General features: G+C 42.5%; 1 protein-coding gene across 5 annotated transcripts in view; it reads left to right on the top strand.

Annotated features, from left to right (window-relative positions):
* Positions 1-2817: 2817 nt before the first annotated feature.
* The window catches only part of TMEM40 (transmembrane protein 40), a 36601-nt gene continuing 19702 nt past the window's right edge, over positions 2818-19716 (top strand). For 4 of the 5 annotated variants that reach the window (XM_040359278.1, XM_040359275.1, XM_040359276.1 and 1 more), the window contains exons 1-5: positions 3313-3378; positions 12754-12811; positions 13544-13683; positions 16483-16633; positions 18271-18375. In XM_040359278.1, coding sequence (XP_040215212.1) covers positions 3328-3378; positions 12754-12811; positions 13544-13683; positions 16483-16633; positions 18271-18375 — 505 coding nt within the window. In that variant the 5' untranslated portion in view covers positions 3313-3327. Of the gene's footprint in view, positions 3071-3312; positions 3379-12753; positions 12812-13543; positions 13684-16482; positions 16634-18270; positions 18376-19716 lie in introns of those variants that run through there. The other variant, XM_040359277.1, reaches the window with a different exon arrangement.

Below are 19716 nucleotides of genomic sequence, written 5' to 3'. Positions count from 1 at the left end.
TTGCTTAAAACTTAAAGTGGAGGTTCACCCCAAAAAAATTTTTTAACATTACATTCAGCCGAGTTGTCCTAATGACAATTGGCTGTTTTTTTTTTCCGTACATACCTTTTTTTTTCACTGGGCATTCCTATCTGATTGACAGGCTTCCGACCGTCGCATACTACGCGTCACGAGTTGCCGAAAGAAGCCAAACGTCGGTGCGCAGGCGCCGTATAGAGCCGCACCGACGTTCGGCTTCTTTTGGCAACTCGTGATGCGCTGTATGCGACGGTCGGAAGCCTTTCAATCAGATAGGAATGCCCAGTCCCGCAGAAGACATACCCGAAAGCGGCGGTGAACTACGGTATGTACAGGGAAAAAAAAAAAAAAACAGCCGATTGTCATTAGGACAACTCGGCTGAATGTAATGTTAAAAATTAATTTTTGGGTGAACCCCCGCTTTAAATATAATTTTAAGCTTTCCTCCTGGGTAGAAAAAATATACCTTAATGTGAACATCTTATATTAGCCCCCCCCCCCCACCTTAATGAAAATAATGCTTTACATTTTTCTACAAAATGAGATTTGCTCACTGCTAATATTTTATTCTGATATGATCAATTTAGTTTAGAGGGCAGAAATATCTCCTGAACTTGTAAGCAGTACTATGGTGTACACCAATATAACCATTACAACAAAAATTTGAGAGCTGGTTCTCAAATTTTCCAACAACAAAATCCGTTCTCATAAATTCTGATCGTGTATAGCCAATTCCGATGCACAAAATTCCATGCATGCTCTCAATAAAGTACGAGACGGAAGTGCACGGTCTGGTAAAACTAGCGTTCGTAATGGAGATAGCACATTCATCACGCTGTAACAAACTGAAAAGCGCGAATCGTCTCTCACCAAACTTCTACTAACACGACTGGTATTGATCTTCCCTTTAATAGTGCCATTGCACATGTTGTACGTGACCACGTTCTTGGCGATCGGAATTTCCAACAACATTTGTGTGATCGTGTGTATGTAAGACAAGTTTGAGCCAACATCCGCCAAAAAACCCCCCACGGTTTTGTTGTCGAAATTTCCGATCGTGTGTAGGCGGCATAAGAGTAAGGTGTCCCCACCATAGTTCCCAACTCTGTTGCTGATACCATCAAACTTTGTATGTTCCACCATCTACTGTTGCATTTTCCATAATAAAAACAAATTTAGGAATCCAAAAGGGAAAATGGGAACCTCTCATATCGTGTCCTTGATTTCTGTAATGTTTTTTCACATTGTTTTTTTTTTGTATTTTGTTGACATTTGTCACATTTGCAACCCGCCAAAATTCAAACAGTAGAAGGAATATTTATACTGTATGACTTACTTTAGTGCTATTGAGAAAAGAGGAAAAATAGAACTAAACCCGTAGGGTCATCTTACTAGTATTGCTTTTAAAGTATTGCTTCTTCCCCCCCGGAGAATCTCTAAGGCCCCGTACACACGGTCGGTTTGGTCCGATGAGAATGAACCGAAGTTCATTTTCATCGGACCAAACCGACCGTGTGTATAGGCTATCGGTCTGTTTTCCTTCTGTCCAAAATTTTAAAACATGCTTCAAAACCGAACCGATGGACCGCTGCCCCATCGGACCAAACCGATGGTTAGTACAGAAAAGCATCGGTTCAAAACCCGCGCATGCTCAGAATCAAGTCGACGCATGCTTGGAAGCATTGAACTTCGTTTTATTCAGCACGTTGTGTGTTTTACGTCACCGCGTTTTGACCCGACCGGATTTTGAACTGATGGTGTGTACGCACATCAGGCCGTATGGCCATTTCAGAGGTGAACCGATGAAAACGGTCCGTCGGACCAGTCACATCGGTTTTGTCCGACCGTGTGTACGGGGCCTAAGGTTTCCTTGCCTTTGTATGTTCCAGCATTTCCTGTTGCATTCTCCATAATAAAAACTAAATTAGAAATTCCAAAGGGAAAATGGGAACCTCTCATAACGTGTCTTTGATTTATGTAATGTTTTTTCACATTGTTTAGTCTTTTTTTTGTTTTTGTATTTTGTTGACATTTGTCACATTTGCAACCCGCCAAAATTCAAACAGCAAAAGGAATATTTATATGACTTACATTAGTGCTATTGAAAAAAGAGGAAAAATAGAACTAGACCCGTAAGGTTATCTTACTAGTATTACTATTAAAGTATTGATGTCAATCTCCAAATAAATATAAATAATCTGGTTCCAGGGCGGCTCACTTCTACACCACAGAGTGCTAGAGGTTAGGGTTTTTGGTAGGGCAGGCAAATTTAAGCAGGCCTTGCTGGAAGCTAGGCCTGTTTGTTTTGGTTTCTAACTTTTTTCTTAAAGACTCTTTTACATACTTAACAAATTGTAATATTACTGCTGCTTTAAAACCCAGTGAGGGGACTCCTCTATCCAACTAATTGCTATACAATCTACCAATTGTTTGTTCCAAAATTCCATTGGGCATCCAGTATATTCCTTTACCCGTTCTATTCCCTCAATAAAAACAACAAAAACAAGCATATGGACTGTTTTCTGACTGAGAGTGACTGAGGAGTGAACGCCAGGCTGGGCAGGGTGACAGGTGGGCCACATCACTTAGCAGCCGCCACCGATTTTATATATATATATATATATATATATATATATATATATATAGTTACTCGAGACAAAGCATAAACCTTTTCTTAAATCATTTAATCATGTGTAAGCAAAAATTCTTCCTCTTTGGAAATTCTGTACACTTTGGAAAGTGAAACTTCCTTATTCTACTTACTTTGATGTTAAAAGCTGAAATGTTGAAGTATTCAAGTGCAACAAGTAACCAGCTGTGGGCTACACACGTATATTATTAGAATTTAGTCATGTTTTGTTTTTAACTCTTGGATGTGTGGTTAGGAATAGAAGCTTTGTAACATTGCAGAGTGCAGATCAGCACACACATGACATCATGAAAGAAAATTAACGCTGAGTAAAAGAGGCGGAAAATGCTGAAGGACGAGGCTGTCATCAACTGACATCAGTCCACAGGGACAACTCCATTTATACAAAGCAGCTCTGTACAGGTAAGTGCGACAAGTCTTTCTATACATCCACATTCCTACTTTATTATTATGATATGTTTTTACGGATAGTGTTAATTACATTTTACCCTGCTGAGATAACTTTAGAATGTGCCAAATGTCTGTAATTCTGAAGGACAAGTTACAACATTTCCTGGGTATTGTAAGCCATTGAAAGTTTCATATCGTGTTTTTAGATTGTAATGTAGACGGAGCTGTCAGATCCAGGAAGTGAATTATTGTTCCGACTTTCCGAAATTATGAAGTTCAGGCTTGCCTATAAATATTCTGTGTTCCTTACATATATTAAGGTATAGTTGGTATAAATAAGCAATAGTTACTGGTTGTTTAAAATTTTGTAAAGTACTGTAAGCGAATAATATAAAATAAAATCATGTATCTATGTATCATGTAAGGAGATACTATGGGGAACTCAGTATTGGTTAAACTAAAAGATGCTATTACTTGAAACTAGAAATGTAGGCTTAAAGGGGTTGTAAAGGTACAATGTTTCCCCTAAATAGCTTCCTTTACCTTAGTGCAGTCCTCCTTCACTTACCTCATCCTTCCATTTTGCTTTTAAATGTCCTTATTTCTTCTGAGAAATCCTCACTTCCTGTTCTTCTGTCTGTAGCTCCACACAGTAATGCGACGATTTCTCCCTGGTGTGGAGCGTCATGCTTGCCCCCTCCCTTGGACTACAAGAGAGTCAGGACGCCCTCTAACACACAGCTCCTTTCTCTATCTGCAACGTAGAGAGCGTCCTGACTCTCCCGTAGTCCAAGGAAGGGGGAAAGCACGACACTCCACACCAGGGAGAAAGCCTTGCATTACTGTGTGTAGTTACAGACAGAAGAACAGGAAGTGAGGATTTCTCAGAAGAAATAAGGACATTTAAAAGCAAAATCGAAGGATGAGGTAAGTGAAGGAGGACTGCACTAAGGTAAAGAAAGCTATTTAGGGGAAAAAAAATATACCTTTACAACCCCTTTAAATCTTTGTTTATATTGCTTGTATATTAAAGAGGAACCTAACTACCCTCATACATTCCCCACCATCCCCCCTTACCTTTTATTATGGGTAACATTCAAAATATACTCTGACTTGTCCAGCGGATACAGTGTTGTCCTGCAGCGATCTGCTGTTCAGGTGTTTGTCCCTGTATTCTGTACCCCCATCTTGATCTTCCAGGTACAGGAAGCCTGGCAATTAATGGCACAGCAGCTCTGCCCCCTGGCCATTCTATGAACTTGACAAGGGTTTACCAAAGGGCTGTGGAAGAAAGATAAGGATACATCATTCTGTGGTGGTCACCAGAAAAATAAAATACATAAAAGCTTGCCCCTCAAAAAAGCTATACATTTTAAATGGGGAAACCTCCTTCCCCTTGATGATGCATAGAGCAAAAGTTTGTTTGCGGATTTAACTTCCACTTTAAAGCAAATGAGGGGTGCGCTGATGCCAACAGCGTCACAGAGTGCATTTACTTGTAATGTGGTGTAGTGCAACAAAAAAATGCAACCCTACACCCACCTGTTCTGCTCTGTATATTAAAGTGTATGTAAACACCAAGTCTATTTTCCAGTATATTTGTCATCATGCCTGTAGGAAGGGGTTCAATTATTTCCTTAGCTTAGGCCCCTCCTCGGCAGGAAGTGGAATGGTAACCCTGTCTTATATCTCTGGCTTGAAACTCAGGAGGGAATCTGAGAGAGAGGAGCTTTGTTTGGATTTAAAAAGTTGTGAGAAACTGATTATCATCCCCCACGTAATAACCTCTTATGGAGATCATGATTCTAGGGATAGTCGGATGATTTTGGTCCAGTTCAGTTTGTTGCCTAATAACACAAGCTTGTTTGACTCACAGAACATATGTTCTCTTGAGTTCAAACGATTTGGTAAGCCTTCATAAGACACAACCAGCCTGTTTTTCGATGTTTAGTTGAGGCGATTTAGTTTGCATTTGTAGCGCTATACAAGTTACTCACTTACTCGCTCGCTCAGTATATTGCGGGAACACCTAGGTCTTTTCCCCTGCCAGATATAGTGTCCTATTATAGCTTGGTTGGGTTTAGGGAGCGCTCTGAAGAGATATCAATTGAGGAAGCTTGCACATTTTAAATAGAGCTTACCGGTCTGACCAGGCAAAGGATGTATAGGGATGCAGTCTTCAGTCCCCTGAAGAAGTCACGAGGCACGTGACATAACGGCGTAGGGAGGAAGCGAGGCCACCGCAGACCGAGAGTAGCGGAAGGACAAGTAAGACGGCGTCCATCACTCCGCGATTTTACTATACCGCCTGCTTTTATTCTATGTGATGTAAGAGTCCAATTTTATACCTGTTATTAATTAAAGCCTTATTGAGTGTACTACACCATCAGAAGCCTTTCTCTCCCTTGCTTTGCACATTTGAGTTACTGGCTGGAGCCCCCTCCTCCCTTCCCTTTCCCTTTAGGAAAGCTACCATCTAGAGGATCGCTGTGAGAGGTAGGGGACGCTACTAAGCAGGAACACCAGTGATGAAACAGTAAAGGAGAGATGGGAAAGCTTATATGCCAGATGTTATATCTCAGAGGTGAGAGTTCTGGGAGACTGGTGTAGGATCCCCACTATGGTTCAATACTCCAATTGAGAATATATCACGGATGGGAAAAATATTGCTATAAAGATTTCTGAAGCATTTGAGGATTGGATTCCCATTTGAGTCCACTGTATGGGACTTTTTAGGACTTTGGCCCAGATTCTCAAAGGAGATACGACGGCGTGTCTCCAGATATGCCGTCGTATCTCTGAGTCTGGGCGGTCATATCTATGCGCCCGATTCATAGAATCAGTTACGCATTGATTTCTATTAGATCCGACCGACGTAAGTCTCTTACGCCGTCGGATCTTAAAGGGTCACTAAAGGAATTTTTTTTTTTTTTGCTAAATAGCTTCCTTTACCTTACTGCAGTCCTGGTTTCATGTCCTCATTGCTCGTTTTTGCTCTGATGTTGCTGTAATACTGCTCTGTTCTGGACACTTCCTGGTTGTCTGGCTCCGTATGAAAAAAGTCATGGGAGAGTTTAGTTTCGTTTTCCTATCCATGACTCTCTATGGCACTGTCCAGCACAGAGGCATAAAATAACATGCAAAGACTAAACTACTTTCAGTTTCGTTTTTGCATCTAAGAGGCACATTATATGATTGATTTTTATCTATTTTTACTTGTTTTTAAAAGGAATCAGTTAACTATTATGTCTTTATACCCCGTAAACAGTCATTTCAGCAAAAAAATAAAAAATTCCTTTAGTGATCCTTTAACTGCATGTTTACGCTGGCCGCTAGGGGCGCGTACGCTGTTTTACGCCTAGAAATATGTAAATCAGCTAGATACGCGAATTTACGAACATACGCCCGGCCGACACAGTACAGATACGCCGTTTACGTTAGGCTTTTCCCGGCATAAAGTTACCCCTGCTATATGAGGCGTACATGCGGCATACCAATGTTAAGTATGAACGTCGTTCCCGCGTCAAATTTTGAATATTTTACGTTGTTTGCGTAAGTCGTCCGTGAATGGGACTGGACGTCATTTACGTTCACGTCGAAACCAATACGGCCTTGCGGCGTACTAGGAAGCAATGCACACTGGGATATTCCACGGACGGCGCATGCAAAACGTCAATCACGTCGGGTTACAATTTATTTACATAGAACACGCCCCCTGTTCTAAATTTGAATTAGGCGGGCTTACGCCGGCCTATTTACGCTACGTTGCCACAACTTACGGAGCAAGTGCTTTGAGAATACCGCACTTGCCCGTCTAAGTTGCGGAGGCGTAACGTAAATAGGTTACGTTACGCCCGCACAAAAATACGCCGATCTACGAGAATCTAGCCCTTTATATTTACCCATCAACACTGATTGCAATATTGAACTATTTGGACGATTTGCACATTTTGGACATATTGCAATTTTGCACTTTTGCACTTTTGCACAAGATTGATTTTTTTTTGTTAATTTTCGGGCACTTATATGAATGTGTCAGGCCTTAACCACTATTGCACTTTATTAAGTCCTTTTTAGGAACAATTTCCTTGGCACCTTAGTTACAGTATATTGCGGTTTGCACATTGTTTGTATTTCTTTAGCACAAGATCATTTATATATTTATAGGGATGCAGTGTTTCTGGTTAATAGAATACCTAGATACTGTATGAATTAATCTGCTCACACGTAAGGATAGTCACTTTTAAAGGAAGTTTTGAGTGGAGGCTATATACCCAAGTCTAGAATAGAGGATTTGGTGGCATTTGCTTTATAATCGGACACTTTACTAAATCCATAGTACTTGTTGTACCGAAGCCAGGGAGGAAGCTGGTTTTGATAGCATGAGAATGACATCGTCAGCAAATAACTTGATTTTATGCTGGCTAGAGCCCATGTGGAAGCCAAATATGTATTGGTTAGATAGCATACTAAATGTAAAGTTTGGTCCTTCACGCTATCAAGTGAATAAATCTAATCTAAATAATAATGTGGAAAATTGCTGCTAGAACTAAAGTGTACACAGTGCACAAAAATTGGTAATGAATAAAAAAGTGATCAGCGCAACTTTCTAATAGTAAAAAAATCACATGTATGTGCTAAACTGACTAATAAATCATATGCAAATATCTGCTGTGCAAGATGAGCAATATATCATACTGTGCAAAATAAACAAAATGTCAAAATAACTGTGCAAATAACTGTGCAAATAAGCAATAAAAAATCCAAAATAACTCTGATAAGTAAAGTGCTGAAATAACGTCCACAATATCTTATGTAAACAAATAAATAAAGTGCTAAAGTGACTGTGATGAATGTGGTGTCAAAAACAGTGTGTTCTGTAGGAAATCTTCATGATTACCACTCAATGCTCTCTGGACTCTCACCTCAGTAAGAAGTATATATACAGTAGGTGTTTGTGATATTGTGTTTTTAGCACGACAGCATCGCGCTGATTCTCGGCGACATGGTGCCGAGATCTCGCCGACATCTCACACTCACTGGAATAGTGACAGCACATCCCAGCAAGCGCGTCATAGAAGCGACGGGAGATCCGACTTGGATTCCCGCCAATTCTACACGTGTGCGGCGTTTGTTATGAATCCTGAGGGGGAAGTCCCCGCCGGATTTTAAATAAAAATCCGGCATGGGTTCCCCCCTCAGGAGCATACCGGGCCCTTAGGTCTGTTATGGGTTGTAAGGAGAGCCCCCCCTACGCCGAAAAAAACGGCGTAGGGGGCCCCCCTACAATCCATACCAGACCTGTATCCAAAGCACGCTACCTGGCCGGCCAGGAAGGGAGTGGGGACGAGCGAGCGTCCCCCCCCTCCTGAGCCGTACCAGGCTGCATGCCCTCAACATGGGGGGGTTGGGTGCTCTGGGGCAGGGGGGCGCACTGCGGCCCCCCCACCTCAGAGCACCCTGTCCCCATGTTGATGAGGACAGGGCCCCTTCCCGACAACCCTGGCCGTTGGTTGTCGGGGTATGCGGGCGGGAGGCTTATCGGAATCTGGGAGCCCCCTTTAATAAGGGGGCCCCCAGATACCGGCCCCCCCACCCTAAGTAAATGGATATGGGGTACATCGTACCCCTAACCATTCACCTGTAGGAAAAATGTCAAAGTTAATAAACACACCACACAAGGGTTTTTAAAATAATTTATTTTTCTGCTCCGGAGGCTCCCCCTGTCTTCTTTATTAGCTCTGTTTACCAGGGGGGGCTTCTTCTTTGACGTCTTCGGGTGGGTGGGGGCCGCCGTCTGGTTCTCTTCCACCGCCGGGGGGGGTCGCTTTTAAAAAAGCCCCCACCCCCCGGCAGGTTTCCTCCGGCGTCTTCGGCGGGGGGGCTTCTTCTTCCGCTATCCCGACGGGTCTTCTCCGCTATCCGGGGGGTCTTCTCAACTCTCCGGGGGTCTCCTTCTATGTTCGCCGCTCTCCGCTGTTGACTCGGTGCACCCCGGTTCTTCCTCTCGCTGTCCGGTGCCTTCTTCCGTGCTGTACGTCTTCTTCTCCTTCCGTGCTGTGAGTTCTTCTTCCGTGCTGTGACGTCATGTTCTTCACTTCTCTCCTTCTCCCGATGTTGACACGTCGCCTTTCCTCGCTGCAATGACAAGTGCGTGGCTTGCATCGGATTTATATAGACCTCACAATCCCATCATGCTCTGGTACCTACCCATGTGATACCTACCCACGTGGGTAGGTATCACATGGGTAGGTACAGAGCATGATGGGACTGTGAGGCCTATATAGGTCCGATGCAAGCCGCGCACACGTCATTGCAGCGAGGAAAGGCGACGTGTCAACATCGGGAGAAGAAGAGAAGTGAAGAACATGACGTCACAGCACGGAAGAAGAACTCACAGCACAGAAGGAAAAGAAGACGTACAGCACGGAAGAAGGCACCGGACAGCAAGAGGAAGAACCGGGGTGCGCAGAGTCAACAGCGGAGAGCGGCGAACATAGAAGGAGGCATATAAAGGGGATAAAGAAAAACCTTCCATAGTGCACAACGTATAATAAAATAGGTTTATTTAAACGGCCTAATGGGCACTTATAAGGAAAAAGTTAAAAAAACAGCAGAGAAGTACAAAATATGGCGTTGCAGACGGCTCTTACTGCGCTTCTGGTTCGTTAGGTAGTCGGCCACTCCCAGTACAAAATATGGCGTTGCAGACGCCTCTCAATTCACTTCCGGTTCGTTCGGTATCCGGCCAGATACCGAATGAACCGCAAGTGAAGTAAGAGGCGTCTGCAATGCCGTATTTTGGACTTCTCTGCTGTCTTTTAACTTAACTTTCTGCTGTCTTTTAAGACTGCCAAAGAGTTGGATCTTAGATTCAAAATAGTCTTTCATAAGACAAGCCTGGGCCATCATATTAATGGACAAAATCTTCCTAGTGCAGCCTGGAGAGGATAGTTTACACTTTCATGTCAGACTTCCACATCTCTAGACTGGAAAGTGGCCCAGTGTTCCCGGGTACTACATTTAATGGACTTATGTTATGAATATTTTATATTTGCTGTATGCTGCTGCAGTAAGTGTTATTGATTGATGGTACTTACATATTTCTACTCTTGGTTGCTGTACTGATATTAATTCTCATTATGCAATGTATGTTATGGTATTGGGCCTTGAGATGCCAGATAACCAGCACTGACCTTTGGGGAATATGGACTATGGAATTCTTGGACTGTAAGTAGATGTGCATTATTTATGGCACTATTGTCAGGGGATGCCATACACAGACATCCAATACAGGTGATCAGATCATTGGGCTGCACCAAGGAATCAGGAACAAACGAGTACATGAAAAAGTATGTTTGTTTAAGATAAAGACACATGTGCAAACCAAACAGCAAACCATAAACAAGTAATAAGTGCAAGACACAGCAACACCCCTGTAACGGAACCCCAAATGGGACAGGGGTTAAATCCGTTCACAATATTCCATTCCACCCAAGACAGCTTATCGACACTCCACAATCAGGCAAACGAACACGACCCATAAGAATTCCCCCCAGACACGGGACACACAGCTCTGTTCTGGTTTCAAATGAAAGACAACTTTAATGGCTAGCTCTCAAGTTTATATACAGTTTTCAAGGCATGCTTCAGTGATCACAGGAACAATTAAACTCTCCACCCACACACTGGGGGGGGGGGGGGCTTCAATACACCTTCAGATGGCTAATTGCTAAACATTCTAGACATGTCGGCGCCGGTCTATAATTATCATGACCTAATCACTCCACCAGAGAAGTCACAATCCTTCATTAACAGAATTCAAACAAAACACCATCACACAATGATTTCTTCTCAATCCACATCTTTAGACAGACGGTCTGTCTCCAACAGAAAGGTATTCACACCTCTGAGCATCAATAGGCTTTAAACAGTGTTATCACACAATGAAAGGCCTTTCAAGAGCCAGGCTTATTTAACATGTCGTCAACAGTCTACACAGAGAGATGAGTCATAGAATATTCTTTGCAGACATTAAGGAATATACTGTAGATCACTGTCCACGCCAAAACAATCCAACATATGTCCCCCATCTCCTGGCTCAATCTGTGCCCAAAAGTCACTCCTGTTACACCCCAAAAACCCCTAACTAGCTATCTAACTAATAATTATATATTCAAAAGCATGGAATATAAACATAAATAGCCCAGGCAGGGAAAAAAGCAAGGGGAAACAGAAGTCAGGTATGAGGAAACAGACCATAATGGGAGCAGGTCTCAAGGACAGGGTACATGGAACGGAGTCTGGGACAAAAGCAGGAATGAAAGCAGGTTCTGGCAGGGACAAGGCTAGCAGATGGAATTCTGAAACAATTGAGCCTTGGTTAAGGGCGGGCTTATATAGTCCAGCAGACCCACAACGGGTGTGCTTGATAGCTGATTGGTAGTCCTGGCGCAGAGCATAACAGTGCCACCAGCAGGTGAAACCAGTAATGACACCGTTCCTGACAACTATTGCCTTGAAGTTATGTTATTTTAATATTAAGTAAAAAAAGGTGAATGAGTGTTATTTTAAGAGGATGCCTAAATAGGGTGGAAGCAGGTAAGGAGGACCTGAGCATGGTTGGGTTGCAGGTGGCTGGATGGGTGTGACTCATAATAGGCTACACTGATGCTGGTGGACAGGATTCTGAATGTAAGGTACAAAATGTAAACCTGGTTGAGCAGGAGTAGTGATGGTTAGGGAAATAAGTCCCCATCCTAGCAGGGAGAATGGACCTGATGGATCTTGCATCAGGTGACCTGGGCCCTATGTTTAAACTGGACGTTTGGAGTCCTAACCTAAAAAATACAAGGCCTTGTGACAGTAGAACTCCTCACAAGATAAGAGGTATTGTTGTTATGGACCAGGGATATGTACACATGTTAGCAGAAGGTTAGAGTCTGTGGGGACTTTGAGACGGGTACAGTTTTTTTTTTATGCTATGCAGAGTGTCCACTTTGGGCACTGTGCTCATCAAACTGGACTTGGCTATTGTTAGGCCGCGTACACACGGTCAGTCCAAACCGATGAAAACGGCCTGAAGTCCAGTTTCATCGGTCCAAACCGACCGTGTGTATGGCCCATCGGTCCGTTGTCCTTCAGTCAAAAATGTTAGAACTTGCTTTAAAATCGGACCACTGCCCGATAGGTCCAAACCGATGGTTAGTACACAAAAGCATCGGTTCAAAACCCACGCATGCTCAGAATCAAGTCGACGCATGCTTGGAAGCATTGAACTTAGTTTTTTTTCAGAACGTCGTGTGTTTTACATCACCGCGTTCTGACCCGATCGGTTTTTGAACTGATGGTGTGTACGCACATCAGACCATCAGGCCACTTCAGCGGTGAACCGATGAAAACGGTCCGTCGGACCATTCTCATCGGTTTGGACCGACCGTGTGTACGCGGCCTGACAGTGTATTTTGGTTAGTACATATCTAAACTGTACATCAAAAGCTGATATTTTGCTGTATACACATTTCCAGGTCCAGTAATACTGCTATTCTGAAAAAAAAAGAAAACATTATGCAATTGTTAGCCCAGGTATACTGTAGCTACTAATAGTCCATAAACTTTCCAAACAAAATATGCAATTATTGCCATCTTTGTAATATGAATATATATGTTAATATATGTTTTTTCTGTTTCTGCAGCAATTAACTATGAGTTCTGAGAAGTTCTTAATTCCTGACCTGACCCAAGAGGAACAAGGTAAAACAACTGTATTCTAAAGTTTGTTACTATTAATCTAGAGGGAATGATAGCTATGGAACCTCTTCTATTACTTTCCTGTGACCACCATATATGTAAACTCATTTCTTTTATTTTCATTTAGGATAAAGTAGGGAAGGATTTTTTTTTTAAACGAAAATAATAAACATGCCATACTTATCTGCTCTGTACAATGCTTTTGCACAGAGCAGTCCCGGTACTTTTTCTTCTGGGGTCCCCAGGATGCTCGCTTCCCAGCCACCCTGTCTGCATCTATTGACACAGAATGGATGGCTCGACTCACCCCCTGTTTACTAGGCACAGCATTTGATTGACAGCAGTGGGAGCCAATGGCCCCCGCTGCTATCAAGCTGCCCAGGGAGGAGGGAGACAGCTGCAAGAGCCACTGCTCCTGTGCACATCACTGGATTAGATTGGGCTCAGGTAAGTATGAGGGGGACTGGGGAGGATTTTGCAGCACATAAGGTTTTTAACTTTAATGCATAGTCCTTTGTCCTCTGCTTGCCTCCAAAGCTACTACAGTACAGGTCCTAGTTAAGTCTGGGGCAGTGGGTACAGGACTGAAGTGCAGGGTCCTCACCTTAAATCTTGAACTGGGGGCCCCGGTGTGTTAAGCTTTGCCACTGCTTGTGGTGCCTAATCTTATTACACATTTACATGTATTTTAAAAATGTATTATTATGTGTTCATGTAAAATATGGTTTCTTACAGACATCTTTCACAATGCATTCGCTAAAGACCTTGAGAACCTCAAGACAAATGCAGCCATCAGCTATTCCTTCAGTGACATCTTTGTGACAATCTGCAAAATGCCTTCTCTCTCCATACTGAAAGATAAGGAAGCCCAAAATGTGAGTTGTCAAGTCTTATCTTGCCATTGACCTTCTGATATCAGTCAGATATACCTGGATCTGTGAGCAATTAATCTTTTTCACAATGTCTACCAGTAGCTTCTATCAAGTTCCTTTGAGACACTCTCCAGCAAGAAGATTCTTTACAGGTGCCACTTTTAGCCTTCATTTCCATGGACGTTTTTGGACGTTTTTACAGACACTTTTCTGAGCTTTTTTGAGCTGTAGATGGCTGAGCCGCTTTTAAGCTGCAAAAAAAAAAACCAGGACCAGTGGGTTCTGAAGCTCCAGCCTTAGAGCTGTAAAAACGCCAGATGTTAAAAAACGCTCAAAAACTCTCAAAAAATGCTTAAAAACGCGCAAAAACGCTAAAAAACTCTACCGCATGGACAAGCATTTTTAAGCTGTAAAAAAGGCTAAAAAAGGCTAAACAAAGTGGCTGTAAAAACGTCCATGGAAATGAAGCCTTAGGTGGACATCTTTTAGCCCAGCTCCCTTCCGATATCTACTTCTGTAGTCTATGTCTATGGGCCTCCAGAACAACTCTAAACACACATCCTCCCAGGCCGAAGTCCAGGAGATGTGAATACTCTGGAAAGGTGCTCCAAATATTTATTGCATCCCAAATCATAAAAGAACCCAGAACAACATCTAAATAACTGCATTTAAAATGATCGTGTGTGGGCAAAACGTCGTTTTATGTCTTAAAAAAAACGACAAAAAAAAAATTCGAACATGCTTGAATTTTTTGTGTCGTTTTTCAAAACGTTGTTTTTTGTTTCACAGAAATTGACCGTGTGTAGCAAAAAACGACGTTTAAAACAACGTTTTTAAACCAGCGCATGCCCAGAAGCTAGTTATGAAGCGAGCTTCAATGGAAAAAAGTGGTGAAACGTAACCTCGCTTTGCTAGAGCATTGTGAAAAAACGATGGTGTGTAGGCAACGTCGTTTTTGAAAATGATGTTTCAAAAACGTTGTTTTATTTCATGATTTAAAACGTCGTTTTTTTTTCATCACAAAAAACGACCGTCTGTACGCGGCATTACACAGGCCGTTCATCCTGGAAGACCCTTTAATGTGGTTAAATTAAAACAATTCTGCAAAGAAGAGTGAGACAAAATTGCTCCACATCAATGTGAAAGACTCATTGCCAGTTATTGCAAACGCTTGATTGCAGTTGTTGCTGCCAAGGGAGGCACAACCAGTTATTGGGTTTAGGGGCCAATTACTTTTTTGAGTTAATTAATCTAAATTACTTTGGTAAATCAGCCCAAAAGTGTTTGCTTGAACAGTTGTTAATCCCATGGTAGTTGAAGGTCAGATGGCCTATATGTAAATGTGGAAGAATATATAAATAAATATTTGTAAAATAAAAAAAGGAATAATTATACAGAATAATATCATTACATGAAATTACTACCTATAGTTACCACAAGGTAACAGTAGAGCTCTTACAATACCTGTAAATGCTATCTATACCCCATTATGACTGTTGCATTCTGTATCAACAATTACTCTTAATTGTTTTATATATGTTGGCCCGGATTCACAAAGCACTTACGCCGATGTATCTCGAGATACGCCGCGTAAGTGTAAATATGCACCGTCGTATCTATACGCCGGACTCTGAAACCAAGATACGTCTGAAAATAGGCTTCATCCGACCTACGTAACTTTCCTACACCGGCGTATCTTGGGCGCATATTTACGCTGGCCGCAAGTGGCGCTCCCATTGATTTCCTATTCACATATTCTAATGAGGGAGATACGTCGATTCATGAATGTACATGCGCCCGGCGCATAATATATGCGGTTTACGTAAGTCGTACGCCCGGCGTAAAGTTATTCCCCATATATGAGGCGCAACTCATGCAAACTTATGGACCAGGAAACACAGCCAACGTATTTTACGTTGTTTACGTAGTACGGGAATAGGGTTGGGCGTAGGTTACGTTCACGTCGTAGGCAGTGATCCTTCGTATCTTAGGGAGAAGTTTCAACGTGATTCTGAGCATGCGCACTGGGATAAGTCCACGGGACAGCGCATGCGCCGTTCGTTTTAAGTACTTCTATGATTGGCCCATCATTTGCATGGGGTCACGCCTCATTAGCATGGCTCACGCCCACTTCCACCTACGCCGGCTTACGTTGAGGAAACCCAGCGTAGATTTAACAGCGAGAGGGAGCAAGTGCTTTGTGAATACTGTGCTTGCCTCTCTGCGCTGGTTCGGCGTAGCGTATATTAGAAACGCTTCGCCGGCATAAATATGCGCCAATGTATGTGAATCCGGCCCGTTGTGTTCTTTGTATGGCTAGAATGTCAATAAAACTTTATTGATCAATAAAGTGAATGTGTCATCAAAAAATGAATGCTTGGACAGGCAGCAATTCAATGATTAAAATAATATTTTTTTATAGACTCTGTCAGCATCTTTAAAAGCCCAGTCCTAGTCCAAAAAAAAAAATGTAGAACGTCTGTCAGACTTTTATGGGCCCCTTAGGGAGATATACCTTAAATTCTTCACCCATAAAAGAAATGGAGGGGGCAATGAAAACATTTTCAGAAGTTTTTAGCTTTCCCCACTAAATAAAAAATCTGTAAAATAAATTTTTGTTTGTGATCCCACTCAAGAGATTTCTTAACATATCTTTTTTTGGCAAGAAGTGGAGGTAAATCTCCCCTATAGGGACACAGAGAGCAGTAAAAAAAAAAATAACCAAGTCTCTATCCCTTCCCTATGATTATGTTTTACATTTTATCTGATGGTACTTTCTTAATACTTTACTTTGTATTGTAGATTCTTGAGTTGAGTGATCTACACAGCAAACGGAAGGCCGTGCTGACTTATGCAGATGAGAGAGGTTCAAGAGCATTGGTGGTATTTTACCTGTTACTACACATAAAGGATGAAACTGCCTATAAAAAACTTCCCAGCTGCCAAGAAAACGGTATTTGTTTTACATTCAGCTACTGTATTTTATGTCATTAATATGTGTATATATATATATATATATATATATATATATATATAATGGCCCAGATTCAGCGCAATTGCTGACTTGCGCCGGCGTAACGAGTTCTCCTGATTCAGAGAACTCGTTACGCCGACTGCAGCCTAAAATCTGCGTGGCATAAGGCTCTTATGCCACGCAGATTTTAGGCTGCATTCTAGTGATGACCGCTAGGGGGCGCTCCCATTGTGATCTGTGTATAGTATGCAAATTGCATACTAACACCGATTCACAACTATGCGCCAGCCCTGCGTACGCAAATTACGTAGTTTGCGTACGTTGGGTTTCGCGTAAGGTTACACATCCTAATAGCAGGCGCAGCCAATGCTATAGGATACCCACGTTCCCGCGTCGCGATATTTAAAATCTACGTCATTTGCGTAAGTGAATCGTGAATGGCGCTGGACGCCATTCACGTTCACTTTGAAGCAAATGACGTCCTTGCGACGTCATTTGCCGCAATGCACGTCGGGAAAGTTTCCCGACAAAGCATGCGCTTTACGATCGGCACGGGGACGCGCCTAATTTAAATGATTCCCGCCCGCGGGGGGATCATTTACATTGCGCGCGCTTACGCCCGGCAATTTTGCCGGCGCGCCCTCGCAATTTACGGAGCTACTGCTCCGTGAATCGAGGGCAGCGCAAAATATTTGCGCGGGCGCAGGGCAAATCGTTGCCCTGTGCCTCCGCAAATAAAGCGCAAGTCGTACCTGAATCTGGGCCAATGTGTGGATTTTCCATGTACTTTCCAATGTGCAGAATATAGCAAAAAAGATGTGCGATTCCTGGTATTGCAGGACGTTATTCATCACTTATGCTGCGTACACACAGTCGGAATTTACGACAACAAATTTTCTAGCTTGTTGTCGGGGAAATGCTCCATCTGACATTTGCTGTCAGAATTTCCAACAAATGTTTGAGAGCTGGTTCTCAATTTTTCCGACAAAAGTTCTTGTCGGAAATTCTGACCGTGTGTACACAATTCACAAAAATTCTATGCATGCTCGGAATCAATTTGACGCATGTTCAGAATCATTGAACTTAATTTTTCTCGGCTCGTCACTGCATTCTTGACATTTACAATTTCTGACTACATTTGTGTGACCGTGTGTATGCAAGACAAGTTTGAGAGAACATCTGTCGGAAAAAAATCCACGTTTTTGATGTCGGAATGTCCGATCGTGTGTACGCGGCATAGCAGTCCAGCAGAGTCCATCCTCCATTAAATGACCTTTTTTGATGTGCTGCCTCAGGGGAGAGACAACCTAGGAGGGCAGAACAGTCCTCATAGCTTTAATATCCATTGCAAGATATTTAGTGATAACCAGAATTAAATACAACAGAATGACAATGTTCAAAGTACAGTATTCCTTTGGAATCGCATCCATTTAGAAATATTCTCAACTGTTGCTGCAGTGGAGTGACGGCTGATTTGTTGCTAAGGATTATTGCATCTTGTACAGCCTTGTTGATGTTTCCACTTCTCTATTAAATAAACTGTGATACTTGTGCAGTTCTGACATTATCCCTGGTTGCTGACATATTCATAAATAGGTTGTAATTCTTCATGGTAGATAAGAAGATGGCACTGCTTTCGAAGCTGAGAGACAAATACCTAACTTCATTAGAAAAAAAAGTAGCTGAGATATCACAAACTTTTACAAAACCTCATTCTCAAGGTAAGCTGGATGACTATCTAAAATTCTACTATTGATCTTGCTTATTTTCCATGTTTCACAATGACTTTACCATAGAATGTGATGCCGCTTTTTTTCTTTATCTGTAACTGTAACCAAGAAGTAAGGGGCACTAGGGGCAGTCTGTCATTATATACAGTAGTATCTGTACACCACAATGGAGTACAAAACACCATATTGCACCATATTGAGCATCACCTACACCAAATTTTGAACTGAGCAACTAACCAGACAATATGACTTCTAAATCATATGTAGCGCTATCCTCGAAGGAGCCGCTTAAGTATATTTGGTTCCATACTCTGCCTCCCAACCCCAAAAACTGTCCCAATCCCTCTGGCACACCTTATATGCAGCATTTAGCCTGAAGTGGGGGGCGCCAGAGTGGAACAGCGCCGATCGAAAATGCACGGAAAGACCCGAGGACAGCTTGGCTGACCTCGGCTGACCTCGGAAAGGCTCGTGAACGGAGTCTTCAGAGGTTGGCCGAGGTCAGCCGAACTGTCCTCGGCCTCTCCGGCCATTTTCGATGCTCTCCGGCAACCCCCCCCCCCGTTTCTTTTTTTAAATCAAATATACGTTTATTTAGAGAACAATAGATATGCATAAGAAACACTTCAAACAGTACAGCACATACAGTTGTGTATCCACAGGGCAAAGAAATAACAAGTACAATGAAAATATGAATAGCTAATAAAGCATAATAAAATTATACACCTTCTAAGTCAGAGCACTCAACCCAGTACCACATCCACCGCAGTATTATATTCTTGGCAGCGCATGTCAGAAGACATCATGTATACCCAGGCAAAAGATTAAAAATATACAATCATTGTAACCAGACCAGAATATATTAAAGACAAACCCCATAACAGAACCATAGACCATCGTGAGTGGGGATCCCCCCCAGTGCCATAGTCCCTTCTACGCCAATGAGCCGCCCCTTAAGCCAGCAGGCGGTCCATAACCAGATCAACCGGGGCCAGACCTGGAATCTCCAACCATCGAGCCCAAATCTTGTTGAATTTGTTCACACTCCCTCTATGCTGATATATGTATTTTCCTAATCTAATAGTGTCCCCCATGTGATTCCGTTATTCCCTCATCGTGGGGGGTTCCTCTGACTTCCAGTGTTGCAGAATAAGTTTCCTGGCCTGGAACAGGGCTCTTGCTATACCCAACCTAATGGGATCCTCCGGGATGTTATCAATAATTCCCAACAAGCACAGTTTAGGGTGTGCAGTAGGGATGAGCTTCGTATTCGAGTCGAACTCATGTTCGACTCAAACATCGTATGTTCGATCGTTCGTCGAATTACGAACG

The sequence above is a fragment of the Rana temporaria genome, chromosome 7 (genome assembly GCF_905171775.1).
Source record: "Rana temporaria chromosome 7, aRanTem1.1, whole genome shotgun sequence".
NCBI classification, from domain to species: Eukaryota; Metazoa; Chordata; class Amphibia; order Anura; family Ranidae; genus Rana; species Rana temporaria.
This window is presented reverse-complemented; position numbering and strand designations above follow the sequence as displayed.